Source organism: Sorex fumeus, unplaced genomic scaffold, assembly GCF_029834395.1.
Source record: "Sorex fumeus unplaced genomic scaffold, SorFum_2.1 ptg000131l, whole genome shotgun sequence".
NCBI classification, from domain to species: domain Eukaryota; kingdom Metazoa; phylum Chordata; class Mammalia; order Eulipotyphla; family Soricidae; genus Sorex; species Sorex fumeus.
Window position 1 is genome coordinate 11,833,632 of NW_026606188.1, and position 15,823 is coordinate 11,849,454.

General features: G+C 42.2%; 1 protein-coding gene across 1 annotated transcript in view; it reads right to left on the reverse strand.

The window, feature by feature from the left end:
• Positions 1–1,798: 1,798 nt before the first annotated feature.
• Positions 1,799–15,823, reverse strand: part of FBXL17 (F-box and leucine rich repeat protein 17) — a 538,170-nt gene continuing 524,145 nt past the window's right edge. Inside the window, exon 9 of the mRNA XM_056139026.1 lies at positions 1,799–4,612. Coding sequence (XP_055995001.1) covers positions 4,472–4,612 — 141 coding nt within the window. The 3' untranslated portion in view covers positions 1,799–4,471. The remainder of the gene's footprint in view (positions 4,613–15,823) is intronic.

The window sequence follows — 15,823 nt, forward strand, 5'->3', positions numbered from 1 at the left end:
TTCAGTAGGGAATGTGTCACCAGAGGGAGATGAGGATAAGGACTAGGAAGGGCAATAACTTGGTAGAGGGAATGTTCAACAGGGAGGAAGGGGTGGTGCTGAAAGTGGTAAAGTGTTGAGTGAAACCCTACCAGCACCAGTTTTGTAAATTACTATATGTGTGTGTGTGTGTGTGTGTGTGTGTGTGTGTGTGTGTGTACACGGCCCTCACGGAGGTTGTCTGGTGGGTCACAGGGATAGGGGACATTGGTGAAGGGACGTAGACACTGGTGAGAGATCAGTGGATGCCTAAAACCCAATCATGAGTAACTTTGTGATTTCACAGTAACAAAAATTTTTGAGAAGAAAGTTTAACACAAATTAGAATCACTGGGAGGGTTTCTAAAACAGATTGATAGGACTTATTTCTTGATTTTCTGGTGTAATAGGTCTGGGGTGAATCTGAATTTGTAGTTCTAACAAATTTTCAGGTGCTTTGATCAGAAAAGACACACATTGAAGCAAAGGGCCAGCATACATTTTCTGTAAAGTGCCAGGCAGTAAATATTGTTATAGAAACCTCTTCATCCTGCTCTGCAGCAAGAAAGCAACCATAACCAAGAAAATAACAAATGCATATGGAAATGATTCGATAAAAATTTATTTACAAACATGTCTATCTGTCCAGATTTGGCATGGGAACAGTTTGATGATCTCTGCTGGACACTCATTTATTACTCTTTTCCTGGACAAAAAAAAAGGCTGCTTTGCTTTCTTGAAGGTACATTAATACATAAGGCTTTAAATGTAGTTTTTTAAAAAAATTTTTATTAGTGAGACACCATGAGGTACAGTTGTAGACTTACATATTTTGTGCTTGGGTTTCAATTATACAATGATCAAATACTCATCCCTCCACTAGTGCCCATTTTCCACCACCACAGATCCCAGTATCCCTCCCACCCCTTATCCCCCCCATCCCCCCCTGCCTCTGTGGCAGGGCATTCCACTCTGTTCTCTCTCTCCTTTTGGGTGTTGTAAATATAGTTTTTTAAAAGTATATGTTACATAGGAATCATTCAAACTCTGTATTCCACCAAAGTGCCAGGATGGTGCACTGAAATTTCTGCTTGATGAATGACATTAGGGAGAACTTGCCTCTACTGTGCAAATCTTCAGTAGAGGCATTCTGCTCAGTTATGTCAGCCTCCCCTAGCTCCCACACCTCACCTTCTCAGACTCCAGACATTCACCATTTTCCAGGTTGCCTCTTTTGCCTCTGCACAGTAAGTTTGGTAAATTCCTGAAACTCCTTCAGCCTCATTAAACCTCCTCCCCTGAAGCTCTCCTTTCTGCAGCCTCTTAGGAGACCTCCCTGTAATCACATCCATTAGTAACATCTGTCGGACTCCACTGCCACTGCTAATTCTTAAAAATGTCCTCTCGCCAGGCTCTGAGCAACTGGAGGGGAATGGATTTTATTTATCATCAAGTTCCCAGTGTCTGGCACGTGTCTTTTACTCAATAATGTTTCATTTTATTTACTATTGAAAAATCAGATAACAGGCTAAGTAAATGAGTGTTTAGAGAGTGGGATTTTAAACAGCACTCGTTTCCATCTTTGAGGCTTCAATCTTCTCGCGATAATCACTGGCCAAATTAGAAGCTCCTAAACCTAGTCTTGTTTATTATTCTGGCTTAGTCGAACCTACATAAAATCAGTAATGAATCACACAAGGACACAGCCCACCCCCCAACCCGCTTCACAACAGCCGGCATCAGCCTGGCATTTATTGTATATAAAATAAAACAACAGATACAGTGTTTTGTTTCTCTTTTATTGCAACCCATTGCAAGGTCAAAAGATTCACAGAAATATAGAAACTACAAACTGGGTGAATTTCCTTTATCCACTCAAAAAGACATTAAAGACAAAGGACCAGAATTTTCCACTACAGCAATATATTTCATAGTCTTTATTCTGAAAATACTGTTGACATTTTGGAGAGGATAAAAAGCCCTGCATCAAATGTGTTCACATATATTTATGACAGTCTAAGCAAAAAAAGAAACTCTATATTGCCCAGAAAAATCATTTGAAGCCCCATTTCCAAGCATCTAATGAGAACACATTTAACAACCATCACTGGATCACTCAAGGTGATGCTTTTGTGAGGTGTTTTTGAGATTAATGCTTTGAGGCCAGGTATGATATTTCTACAGATTTCTACAAATATACCAAAGCGGTTTTCTGGGTTATGTTGCATCAGGCTTTCTGGATTAGTCAACATTTTAAAGGTAAGTGCGAGACCCTCCCAGCCCACCCTCCCCCCAAGCTAAAGCATGTTATAGTGCTGTACTTTAGATCAAAACAATGCAACATTTTTAAAAATCAGTTATACACTTCTGAAACCATTTGACAACCAAACTGGAACACTCAAGAGATTATCACAACTTTGAACTGAAATGGTGCCATCTATATCATTGATGGCTCTTTTTTTTGGCCTTTTTAAACTATTTAAAATATAATGTGACATATATAAAAATTAAACTTTTGCTTATTCACTCAAGCTACTTTACTATACATATGGTCTTATAAATTAGTTTTGGATTAAAAACTAGTCAAAAGATTGTGAATTAATTTTTTCCCATGGTGGGGAAAGAAATATGAAAATGATGCATAAGAAGACCTAGAATTTATTAACAGCAGGCTTTTTTTGTCTTATTCCAATTTCATTCCTTCAAATTAAATTAGTAATGTATTTAGTAATGTATTTAGTATAGGGAAAAGAGACCCTGGGTTCCTATGACTAGATTTTCCTAACTGATTTGGGTTCAAAGTCAAAAATTAAAAATACCAGAAACACGTTGACATAATCAAAGGCAACAACTGTTCACAAAACATGGAGTCATCATAAATAAATGAATGACACTGAAATGGAAAGCTGTTTTTCCTTAGGACTAGTATCAGTTTAGCAATACTGGGACTTATAAGGTGAAAGTAAAATCAGCATATCTGGCAAAGATTAAAAAAAACAGTATGTCCACATTGAGGAAGAATAAATAGGAAATTCACAAGTCAGGCTTTCATATCTAGGTCTACTGTAAAAGATAATCAATCACTCTTTAGCTTAAAAAGGCTCCCTGCTGTCTTGATTATAAATCTAGATGCAGGAAAGATTATTTGAGCCTGAGTCCCTACTCTGAATTCATCGTAAAGATGTGTGAAATCAAAACATATATTCATTTACTGATAGATACTGTCTTAACTGAAATCTGGAAAACTTTAAACAAACAAATGCTTATTTTTGACAAGTGTAAACAGAATCTTAATGAAAAGATTTTCTAATTTTTCTTCTTAACTCATACACTAACCAAAAACAGATCTTTGCAGTCGCATAAAAACTATTCAAAAAATAACATGCATATATCCCAAAAACCTGTTCTAAAGTCCAAAGCAAAGCAAAAAAAATCAATAGGAAGATTGTCTACTTGTATCTCACTCATTAATCTTCTATCTACATGACTACCCCCAAATTTCAGAAATATACTTTCATAATTACCAAAATTAACAAAAAATAATTAAATGATCTGTGAGTTTCTTAATAACCGCACACTATTTAATTACATTGGTGGTTTTAATGTGAATAATGCTAAGATTAGCTCTAAGTATCATTAAAATATATCCTGACCAGTTACTATCCATGAAACAAAAGCTAACACCAACACACCAATAACATGAAACTCAACTAAAATATTTAGTACTCAACAGAACACATTTTAGGAAGGATGAATAATTAACTTTTGTCTGATGACCGGAGAGTTCTAATGGCTGCCTCCATAAAAATCAACAAAAGCCTTTAGTCTCTAAGTCATCCACCATAGAGGAAGTTGGCCACTTGTGGATGAGTTTGGTAGATCCACAGTGGAGGACGAGCTTCTGCCGTGGCCTGGGAGAAGGTTACAGTGTCGTGAAGGCTCATAGGTACGAGAGAGCATGAGAACATCTGTGTGTGTTTAAAACCTTGCAAAGCTCTGGTTTCCAGACTTTTAATTAGTACAACATCCTTCTGTTCTGGCTGACACAGCAGACATGCACAAATCTGCCCTTCCAAAAAGGAGACAGCTGCCTTCATTTTGGAGGTCTCTACAAGTGGCAGTTATTAGAATGTCAAAACAATCCATCCAATTGTCTTATTCTATAGTAAAACAACAAAAAAGATTTTTTTTCTCTTTTTATAGAGAAAGAAGCCTTTGAACTTAAAAACGCCAAGCTTTCCAAGCTTTCCTTTTAAAGAACAGAACAGCTCGCCTGAGAACAAATAGCATTTGCGCTTATGCTATGCAATATGCAAACGAGACACAAATATACACACGCAGATACATACGCAGACATGTGACAGTTAAAATCTTTCCAACAGATCACCCAACCCAAATCTACAACTCCCACCTGCCCCATGCCGGCCCCAGGGCCCAGGTGAGGGCGGGAGCCTTAGGAGGAGGCTGTGGACATGCTGGGGGTCCAGCCCATCTGGTAGGCTCTCTCCAAGGTCCTCTTGCAGTCCTGCAGGACGGTGCTGAAAGTGATGTGCGGGTACTGCTGCACCAGCTGCTCCACGGTCACTTCGTTGACCTGCAGGTGGACAAGAGCGGTCGTCAGACATGGGGACCATGGGAACCACTCACCTGTGCATGGACTGCTGATAATGGTGCCCACGTCTCCACCCTGCTCCGTGGTGGGTGATGAGATCTTTGTCTTGTTTTGTTTCATGGTTCTGTTTGCACAGATAACTGCATTTATCCTCGGGTATTTCTTAAGAATACATGAGGTAGGGACCACGCTGGTGATAAGTATGGGGTTGCAATTATGTGCATGAGAAACCATTATTAATAGCATCGTAAACCACAGACTCTCAACTAAAACATTAAAAATACCATAGGATATCACAAGACGAAATGTGGGGGTGGAGAGATAGAGTTAGTAAGACAAGTGCACGCAGCTGATCCGCAATGGATGCCCGTCAGCTCAGATGGTCTCCTGAGCGCTGCAGGAGTGATCCCTGAGAACACATGAAAGTATGGTCCCGAATCAACTACTCCCATTCCCAGAAACATAAGTGACCTGTTAGGATCATTTTTGTTTTTATTTTGGGTGGTCATATGGGTCCTGATTCAGTGCTCAGGGCTCACTCCCAGAGATGCTCAGGGCACTCTGCAGTGCAGGGGTCAAACATGGGCATTGTGTACACAGAGCATGCACTCCAGCCCTTTGAGGTATCTCTCCAGTCCCACCTTGCTAAGATCTAGTGTGTGGGAGATAGGTGGGAAGGCATAAGATAGCATTCCAATATACAGTTGACTTCATCATCAATTGCACAGGGTTTTCTTTTTCTTTTATTTATTTTGGTTTGGGGGGCACACCCAATGGTGCTCAGAGCTTACTCCTGTTCCGTGCCCAAGGATCACTCCTGGTGAGCTCAGGGGATCATACATGGTGCCAGGGATGGAACCTGGGTTGTATGTGCAAGGCAAGTGTTGTACTATTGCTCCACCCCACCTCACTACTTCTTTAGGGCAAAACTCTTGATTGGTGGAGAAGATTCATAGATATCTAGGTGGAAGTGTTCAGCAAAATAATTTTTTTCCTTTAAATGTTTAAGTATAGCCAACTCCTGGTTCTTTTGTGAAAAAGGGCTGAAATGTGGGGAATCAATAATTAAAACATACATGGTTGGCAGGTCAGGGATGGCCCCAATGGACCTTAACCATCAAAGATACCACCTTGATTCTTGATTAGACAAGGCAATCAGACAGGCCTAATTAAAACTAACACCTTTACAATTGCTGTGTGTGAAGGGATTAATTTGTCAATTATTTTTAAGCTGATTGCAGCTCATATCACAGAAGTAGACAGTTTCCTTCATCCTTTAGATAAATAAATGATTAACCTAAGAACCACAACTTTAAGGTAGCTTTATTTAAAATCTTTATTGAACACTTGGGCATTTCCAAACACATCAATATTTCATTTATACTGAGTAAGCTGATCTAAGAGAAGGTGCATGTGAGAGACATTTTTGTGATTTTCTTTCTGAGTCTATTATTGAAGAAGATCAGAATCACCAGGAAAAACCAAAAAAATCTACCCTCCAAAACGTCCAAACATCTTATGCTTTGAAAGTTTACCCAGAAGCATGAGGACATGATGCACTCTGTCTTCTGTACTTTTCTGAAATAACAGTATTTTGTGGATGATTTGGAAAACTACTTTATATATAACCTTTCATTAAAAAAATGAGAGTTGATATTTCAAAACTGTGTTGACAGTGTTTAATCTCTGTCAGAATATTTATCTATTGAGGCCTTGTTTGTATGAAAATTGACTTTCATTCAAATAGCAAGCCAGCTAGGAAGTTCAATCTGTGATATAGACAGGAGACCCTCAACTATAAGAACATATTTTAAAATTGATTGTTTTAAATCAATATTTTAAAATAGCTTTTGTAAAGCTAATATACAAAATACAGTTGAGAATATTAATGGATAGTCAAGGGAAATTTGAAACAATGTAGTTTAAACTTTTAAAATTTATATTTATATTCCAGTCTTGATTGAGTCACAACAGCAAGGACATGGAAGGTGATGCATGGTCTAGTCTAGTTCTGGTTTTGATACTCTCCAGTCACCTGATATAGTTTCAGTTTACCAAGCTCTAAGTTCCTGCAGGCTGGTGGGCTTTGTCCACATCATTAGCTTCCTTTGCCTGGAACACTTTTTAATCTCATTCCCCCCTGACCTTCTTATTATGTCTACTTTTGAATCCATTTCTGGTTTCTTAGCTTTAATGTCATTTCTCCAGGGAACTTACAAAACTCCCCTACCCCTAACACCACCATTCCCCCCCCCCACCCCGTGCACCTCCTCCCTCATCTCACACAGCCAAATCAGGTAAAGAGTCCAAGTTAATTCACATCATCCTCAACAGTACTTACAATCATCAGACTATAAACATACTTTCTCATTGTTTGGTTTAATGTCTGTCTCCTCTAGTCCAACTTAAGATCCACAAGACTATGATTGTTTTGGTATTCACCAAGTAGGAGTAGTTTTTAGTGAATAAATGATTTATTCACTGCAAATACAAAGAGAAGTCCCAGAGCAAGATAGAGCCAGGAAAACCAGTGACTTCACAGGGAACTGATACTCAGCTAAGGAATTCCCTCCTTCTGGAAGCTTCCCTCACTCAGTCACTCCCCACTAGGCTGGGCTGAGTAGCTCAACATTTCCATTGGCCACCTGAAAGCTTGGTATCTTTCCACACACCCATACCACACTGTAGTCATCTTATTTTTCTGTCTCCCATCAGAACAAGTCTCTGATGACTAGAAACTACCCTTTTTTTCTGGAAAGCTTTAAAACTACACAAAATCAGAGGAATAAACATGTTTTCGTCCTATCACAGACTCACATGCAATTAACCAGAAACACGGGATTCCCGGTCTCAGTGCTTTAAGATCTGGGTCCTCACCTGTGTGAACAGAGTAAGAGAATTATGTCCAGTAATTGTTGCGAGGATGAATTGTAATAAAGAACCTGCGGTCCCTACTTTGAAGTGGTAAATATTCATGTGTGTGATGCAGCATGGTATCCAGGCACATAAAGAGATGCTTAAGGGGGGCTGGAGATAGTACAGTAGAAGGGCATTTGATTTACAGACAGCTGACCTGGGTTCAATCCTTGGCATCACACACAGTTCTCTGGCTTGCTCCAGGGGTAATCCCTGAGTGCAGAACCAGGAGTCAGCTCTGAGTACCACAGGATGTGGACCCGAAACGAAGAAGACACATATCACTTACCCCCACCTCCCAATAAAGAGGAAAAAGGAAAGAAAGGAAGGGAGGAAGAAGGAAAGGGAAAGAAAAGATGCAGAGAGAAAGAAATTTAGAAGAAAATTTCAGGTGCATGAAGAAGTATGATACGGAGCTATACAATATTAGTAACATCGTGGATGCTCATTGTATACTCATATCTTCAGGACCCACAAGGACATCAGACAGAACTGCTTCTAATTGTGTAGTCCTGTACTTTTTGGTTCTTGTATTTTTCAGTTTCCTGTTAGCACATCTTTATTTTTAACAGTATGTTAAGGTGACAAGCTCTCTCTATTGATGTTTAATGTTTTTCTACTTGAGAGCTATTTCAGAAACAAACCTTGTTAAAACTAGTTGCATTGTTCAGAATAAACTCATCACAGGTGTAGACAGAAGCCTTACAACACATTTCAAGGAGAATACACTCTATTTTCCCACTCTCTGGAGGAGATGCCAGAACTTTCCAGGAGAATGATGCCCAAGAGGATGTAAGTTCTCATTCTCAGGAAACCCTTCTTTTCTTTACCGGATGCCCCCTATGCTGTTCTATTTTCTTCCTCCTCCTGCCATCAATGAACGCAGGGCTCACAAAGTGTAAGGGGGAAACCATTTGGTCAAAGAGAACCCAGAAAATCTAGATTATATATTGAGGATTTTTTAACAAAAAGGAGAAGCAGCTGAGACTGGCTTATTTCATGAACAATTGAAAACTGATGAAAAAATAATGAAGAGAAAACACTTAATCCCACCAAAAAGACAGAGTACTGTCTTCTATGGGACAGCTTTTCTAATCTACTGGTGTAATGTTTTATACCAAGGTTGAAAGGGAATTTGTTACTAGAGACCCAATTTTGTTTTTGTTCATTTTGTAGCCACGCCTGGTGGTGCTCAGGGATAACTTGGGGCTTTACACTCAAGCAACACTCCTTTTGGGGTTCAGAGGAATATAGTGGCTGCCAGAACAGAACCCTGGTCAGTGCCCGATCACCTTTACTGTCTCTTTTGGAGATAAAAATTAGAGGTCAAATTTTGCTAGGGTTTGAAAAGGAAGCACAGATAGAGAAGAGAGCACCAAATAAAGGATGTTGTGAGGATCCTCCCAGGGTGGGAGAAGCATGCTGAAAGTAGACTATAGACCAAACATGACTTCCACTCAATGCCTCCTTGCAAACCACAGAACCCAAAAGGAGAGAGAGAGAGAGAGAGAGAGAGAGAGAGAGAGAGAGAGAGAGAGAGAGAGAGAACAAAAGGGAATGCCCTGTCGCAGAGGCAGGATGGGATGGGGGAGATGGGAGGTGGGAGGGATGCTATGACCCGTGGTGGTGAAGGATGGGTGCTGGTGGAGGGATGGGTACTTGATCATTGTATAACTGAAACCCAAGCACAAAAATTTGTAAGTGTATAACTGTACCTCATGGTGTTTCACTAATAAAAAAGTCCCGATATTAAAACTATTATGCAGAAAGATATGGCATTCACTTTATTTTAATTTTTATCATACCATCCGCTTTAAACAAACTTGATGCATGAAAATTTGGAATTGTTCATAATTAAATATTCATGCTTTAGGTATAAATTAGGGAATAATTGTTCATTTTAATGGGTTTTTTTTTTTGGTAGAGGGCACACCAGGTCTTAATGCTGGCTCTGCACTCAGGGACCACTCCTAGAAGTACTCAAGAGAATGACCGTCTGTAGGGCTGAGACCAAACCTGGGCCAGCTCTGTGCAAGTCAAGGGGCTGAACTCCTGTACTATCTCTCCAGCCCCTAATGTTTATATCAGTTAAGACATTCAAGCGGGAATTACCTTTTTTCTTGCTCTCCTAATGTGTTTTAAAGATCCTTTGAGATACCAAAATTTTATTTGCCATTTTTCTTTTGCATAAAGTATACCAGTACTCCTTTATAGATACGATGTATCTTCTAAACAATCTTTTAGCTAACTGTGCTCTATAATTCTTGAAAACAAAGCAGGGGCAATGCAAATATTTCATTTTTGAGCATGTTGGGTAGAAGTTATTCAGATGAAAATACATGTGCTCCCACTAGGGAAGGTTATAGTGTCTACTGGCAATACAGAGAGGAAATGATATACCAACACTATTTTCAATGACTTCTCAGAAGACAAGCTCACCGCCTTGTGTGGATTCCCTAAACATTCTGGTGTCTGAGAAAAGAAATTTGGTATGAGATATCAGGAGGGCCGAGGCATCTGGAACCCTCTTTCCTACACACACATTTTGTCACGCACAACTTTGCCCCCTTGAATGAAAAGAACCATTCTCGGCTCCAACTTATAAAACATATATGATATGAGAAAGGAACTAAAGATGAGGCTGAAAAAAAATCCTCCATGATTTCTGGTTTTCTGCATTCAATTTCCCCCTTGCTGAAAACTATCACTGCAACTTCTCTACCACAGAAGATCTGGAAAATGCAGTGAGTGCATCGTGCTATGGAAACAGGCAACCGTATCTACAGAAGAATTTACTGTTTAAAGGGGAAAAGGACGTAACATAGGTTACACACACACACACACACACACACACACACACACACACACACACACACACGATTGAATTATATAGTTCTCTCCAAAGACTGCATAACTGTAATACTGTAATTTAAATTTTCACACTATTAGAACTCTTTTTTTTTTTTTGCTTTTGGCTTTTTGGGTCATGCCTGGTGATGCTCAGGGGTCACTCCTGACTCTTCACTCAGGAATTACTCCTGGCAATGCTCGGGGGGACCATATGTGATGCTGGGGACTGAGCCCAAGTCAACTACATGCAAGGTAAGATCCCTTCTGTTATACTATCACTCTGGCCATTAGAACTCTTCTTCATTTTTTTCCCATAAAATGATCTAACATCCATCCCTCCATCAGTGTACATTTTCCACCACCAATATCATCAGTATCCCTCCCATCACTCCCACCCTACTCCCTGCCTAGATGCAGACAATTTCCCTTTTACTTTCTCTCTACTCTTGGGCATTATGGTTTGCAATACAGATACTGAGAGGCCATCATATATGGTCCTTAATCTACTTTCAGCACACATCTCCCATCCCGAGCAATCCTTTCTATCATCACTGACTTAGTGATCCTTCTCTACCCCAGCTTCCTCTAGAACTCTAAGGTAGTACAATTTGATAATTTAATCTATTTCAAATTAACATCTATTAGGGGATGGAGTGATAGCACAGCATTTGCCTTGTATGCAGCCAACGTGGCCGACCCGAGTTCGATTTCTCCGCCACTCTTGGAGAGCCCGGTAAGATACTGAGAGGATCTCGCACGCAGGGCAAAGCCTGGCAAGCTCCCCGTGACGTATTCGATATGCCAGACACAGTTACAAGTCTCACAATGTTACTGGGCCTGCTCGAGCAAATTGATGAACAAAGGGAGGACAGTGACAGCACTTTTTGAAATTGTGAGGTAAACTGCTATGCTTATTAAGGTGAACTGCATCAGAGTTTTATCCTACTGCAGCCAGCAGGATGGACCGCGAGGAGAGAACCCTCAGCACTTTCAAGGTTCAGTTCAATCAATTTTCCATCCCATCACATTGTTTCAATCACCACCAAAACAAGACTTTCCCACAAAGCTCCAGATGGATATAAACCCACCTGCAATGATCTCCACAAGGATGCCTGCTCAAAAGTATTAAATTTCTGATAAGAGTTGAAGAAAACAGTTAAGTGATTTTCATTTACTCTTGCGGGTATGTTATAAACTATTCAAGTTACTCAGACATGCTCCTTGTTGGGGGAAGTATATGGCACTTCGTATAGTAAACTCACGTTCAAGAACATAATAAAACACTTAAAATCAGTTTTTATACAGCAAAAAGTTTGCATGAATATTATTTCCACAAAACACCTGAACACTATATTTTAAATTCCAATAAAAAATAAATTACATTATTCCCAGACTTTATGTGTCTTGAAACAAAGAGTATTTTTAGTTATTTCTTTGGTTTCAAACCTACACACATCATCTGGCATATTCTTAGACAACTTTAATTCCATTCACTGACAAATTTCTAGCCCCCAAAGAATGCTCAGCACTAAGTACTCAGAAATATTTTTGGCTATTCATATAGTAGCTGTTCAACTAATACATAGTGAATGCATAAGGAAAGCTGCATCAGCTGTGTGGCCCTGGGCTCGCTTGGCACTTGGGCTGTCTGATGGCAGTGGCAGCAGGCTTTCAAGTCTTAATTTTACAGACTGCCCTGCTCTCAAGTCTCTGACATTCAAATCCAGAGAGGTTCTGGTATGTTACACCTTTCCTGGTGTTTCCCGTCATACTGCACAAGAGACTAGAGTGGTTCATTATGGTCATTCTGGAAGTGGTGCTGAGCCACGTGAATGTCAGGTACACTCTGAAATGACTTCAAAAGAACTGATAGCTTCCTTCTTAACTGAAGATCAATGACCCACTGCACTGGTTGTTCCTCAATGGAGGGACCTGCTAGCAGGCACTGGACATGAATCAGCTTCCAACACTTTGCAAAACCCCACGTGATTCAGAAGATTGAATATTTCATTGGCAGCATTAGCGTCCTGCTCAGGAGTGTCTCATACAAATACTGACTTTCTTTTTTCATTTTTTTTTGACACGGGCGGGGAATGGGAGGGATCAAATGCTGAGATGCTCAGGGGTTACTCCTGGCTCTGCACTCCAGTATTACTTCTGGCGGTGTTTGAGAGACCAGAGATTGGACGGGGTCAGCCATGTGCAAGGCAAACACACTGCTTGCTGTACTACTGCTCTGGCCCCAAGACTTTCAACGGCTCTTACAGTCCCTTCCGATGCCACAGTTTTGCGGTGGCAGAGAGGGAATCTTGGACAGATCTCCTGACTCAGACCAATGCAATTTCCCTCCTCTGATTTTCTGAGCATCAGGAATTCAATGGGTTGATAGGGGCGAAAGGAAATTCACCAGGCTTGCTCTTTGGTTCTGATGTCCTTACTGTAGTCTGGCATCTGTTGCCCAGGGGGCGCATGCAGTTAACACTGCAGAGAAGCTACTGTCCCTGCAAGGAAGGGTTTTCCAAGCACAGTTTTTTCCTCTTAGTAACAAAGGACTCATCAAAATTTGTATCTTCTGCAGTAAGGGAGAAATCCAACTCATATTTTCTCTTCGGGATTTTGGGCCAAAAAAAACAAAGTAATTTGTTAGCTTTTCATAGTGGCAAAATATTTATTTAGGCAAAAATCAGAGTACATAGTTCTGCCAAGGCGAATGACAGAGGAAGACATGAAAAACTATTTCATCACTGAGCATCTACGATCTTTCCAGCCACTCGATGGGAGGAATTCTGAGAAACAACAGCCCCTTGCTGCAGGTGGGGTAGGGTCCAGGTCTAGTTCACGGCAGCGAGGCTATCTGGGCACCATGGGGCCTAGGACTCCCTGACCACAAAATGCTCAGCCACTCATTTTCTGTGGAACACTCAAAGGAGAATGAGTGCAGGTCCCACAGGCACTGGGAGCAGACCCTCTCTCCCAAATGGCTACCGGGTGAAACGTAAGTGACAGAGAATTTCACAGGGAGATTGGGAAATGCAGGCTCCATGGCCTGCCACCAGCTTTGTCTCCTCCCTTTTGCCGTCACTATGTTTCCACCCCCCCAGGGGCAGCATGGCCAGCTTGGCTGATGGACAGGTGCCTCTTCCAGATATGGATGGCAGCAGCACAGCCCGAGAAATGCTTTCTGGGAGGTGGGTAGGGGCGGGGCAGAAACACTTAATAGGAACCCAGCCTTTGCCAGGACAGCTAGGAAGGGCCTTGCGGTAGAAGTAATACTAGAGTTAGCTTTCGCGGGATATGGAGGCATCAGTCTGGGTACTACAAGCACTGACACATTACTCAGGGCAGCAGGCGAAACTGCCCGTGGACTTTGATCAAACAGCCCATCCAACCTTTGCAGCATGGGCTTCAGGCTCATCAACACATTCAAGTGAATGGCCGGACTAAGCTCTTGGCCTGCCCTAAGGAGGAGGCGGGGGTGTGGGGTAGGCAGAGGAAATGGGTGGGAGGGGAGAGGGTTCACAGCACATTCCACTCCTGCCTCCCTGATCTGGCATTCCTCATGCTCCCTGGTGATGTCACTCAAGGAGAACAGCCCTAGAGGCTGACTCTTGTCTGTCCTGGGGCTGAGTGCTGTCTCTCAGGCAATAGGCTTTCTGCTTCTCCTAGAGTTTGCTTCTCCAGGGAAACTGGCATTCGCCAATGCTGGCAAAAACCTATTCAAATCAGACCTAATTGCCTTTCCCTGCATGCCCACAGGCCCCCAAGATGGGTCAAATATGAGTAATTTTAATTTAAGGAATACCTCAGGGTTGCATGAAAAGGAGGTGCACCACTTAAGCATAGTGGAGAATATTTAAATAAGACACGGAGCAAAGAATAACTGATACTCTGCACTACCCAAGCCCAGCACAGCCAACGATATACACCAACTCTCTATGGATCTGGGGAGATTTGTATGACTCTTTTTACCTTGCTTTGCAGCATGATTTTCAGTTCCTTTAGGGTGTTGTCACACATAATGCTGACCCCTACGGTTAGAAAAAAGAGAGGTCTGGGGGAGCAGGAATTTAGCACATTTACAATCTCCTGGAGAAAGGCTCTTGTCTCCTAGCCCCTTTTGTTGAAAAGGTTTTTTGGGCCTCACCTGGCTGTGCTCAGGTATTACTCCTGGCTCTGCACTCAGGAATCACTTCTGGTGGTGCTCAGGACCATATGGGATGCTGGGGATTGAACCCGGATCAGCTGCACTCAAGGCAAACGCCCTCCCTGCTGTGCTGTCTCCTCTGTCCATCTCCTTGCCCTGTGGCAGGAGGCTGGGGTGTAAACTCCAGCGGTGAGTGTGAGCTCACCCCACCTTTTTGTCTCCAGGTAACTTCACATTCTCTTCCTTCCCTCTTCCTCTCTCAAGCCTAGGCATTTCTTGCCAGCTAATTCCTCATAGAACCCTGGAGGAGAAATGTCTAACCCTTGCCGAGTGCAGGATGCATTCAACCGTATTTGCAGTCAGAGATCTGAACTCCACCCAGGTCTCTGTCAGCACCGGGGAACTCTGAGAACTCTAGAAGCCTAAGCTGTATCTTGGCCTGTGCATGGCAGTCATGCAGTGACCCCGGCATCTGCTAATGTGTGTGTCTGTTTGCTTTCTGAGATTTGTTTTATGCCTTTCCAGTCTTTGGACTCTGTCTGAATTTTACACCCAGGACTTACACATACAAAACATAGGCACTACTGCTCAAGCTATATTCCTGGCCCCCGCCACTGGCAGTTGAAAGTTTTAAGTATTATTGACTTTGGAGGCCTCCCACATGGTGCTTAGGGGGCCTGGGGAGCCTCCAGTGATTCTCAGTGAACCCAACCGGGGCCCAGGGCTGTGCCCAGCAATGGTCAGGAAGCGGGATGCTGGGATGGACACGGTCCGGCTGCATGCAAGGCAAATGCCCTCACCCTGACTGTCTCTCCAGCCCTGTGTGTAAAGCTCCTGGGAGATTTCAGTACGCAGCTCAGAAACAGACCTACTGAGCTCCCACACCTCTGATTACAGAGCTCTGAAAGGTGCGATGCACCTTGGATTTAAGAAGCTGAAGGGAAGATTTGAACAGGATTATTTATTTTCTGTTGTTGGAGGGAAGGCTTGGGGCCACTCCTGGCTCTATGCTGGGGGACTGTGCAGTCGCAGGGGGTTAAGCCGGGTGGGGTGACCTGAGGCAAGTACTTTAACCCCTGTGTCCTCCGGCCTGGCATACTTCGCGTTCACAAGCATTCATGTCTCTCGCTCACTACCCTAAAGAATGAGGCGTTCTGGAAGGGAAAACTCTGGCTGAGAAATCTTTCCTCCCCCTGAGTTTGTATCCCTGTCAGTAGCAGAACGTGCTGAACCCAGATCAGGTGAGCCACCTGCAGCCTCCAACCTTGGCTCCTGAGTGGGGG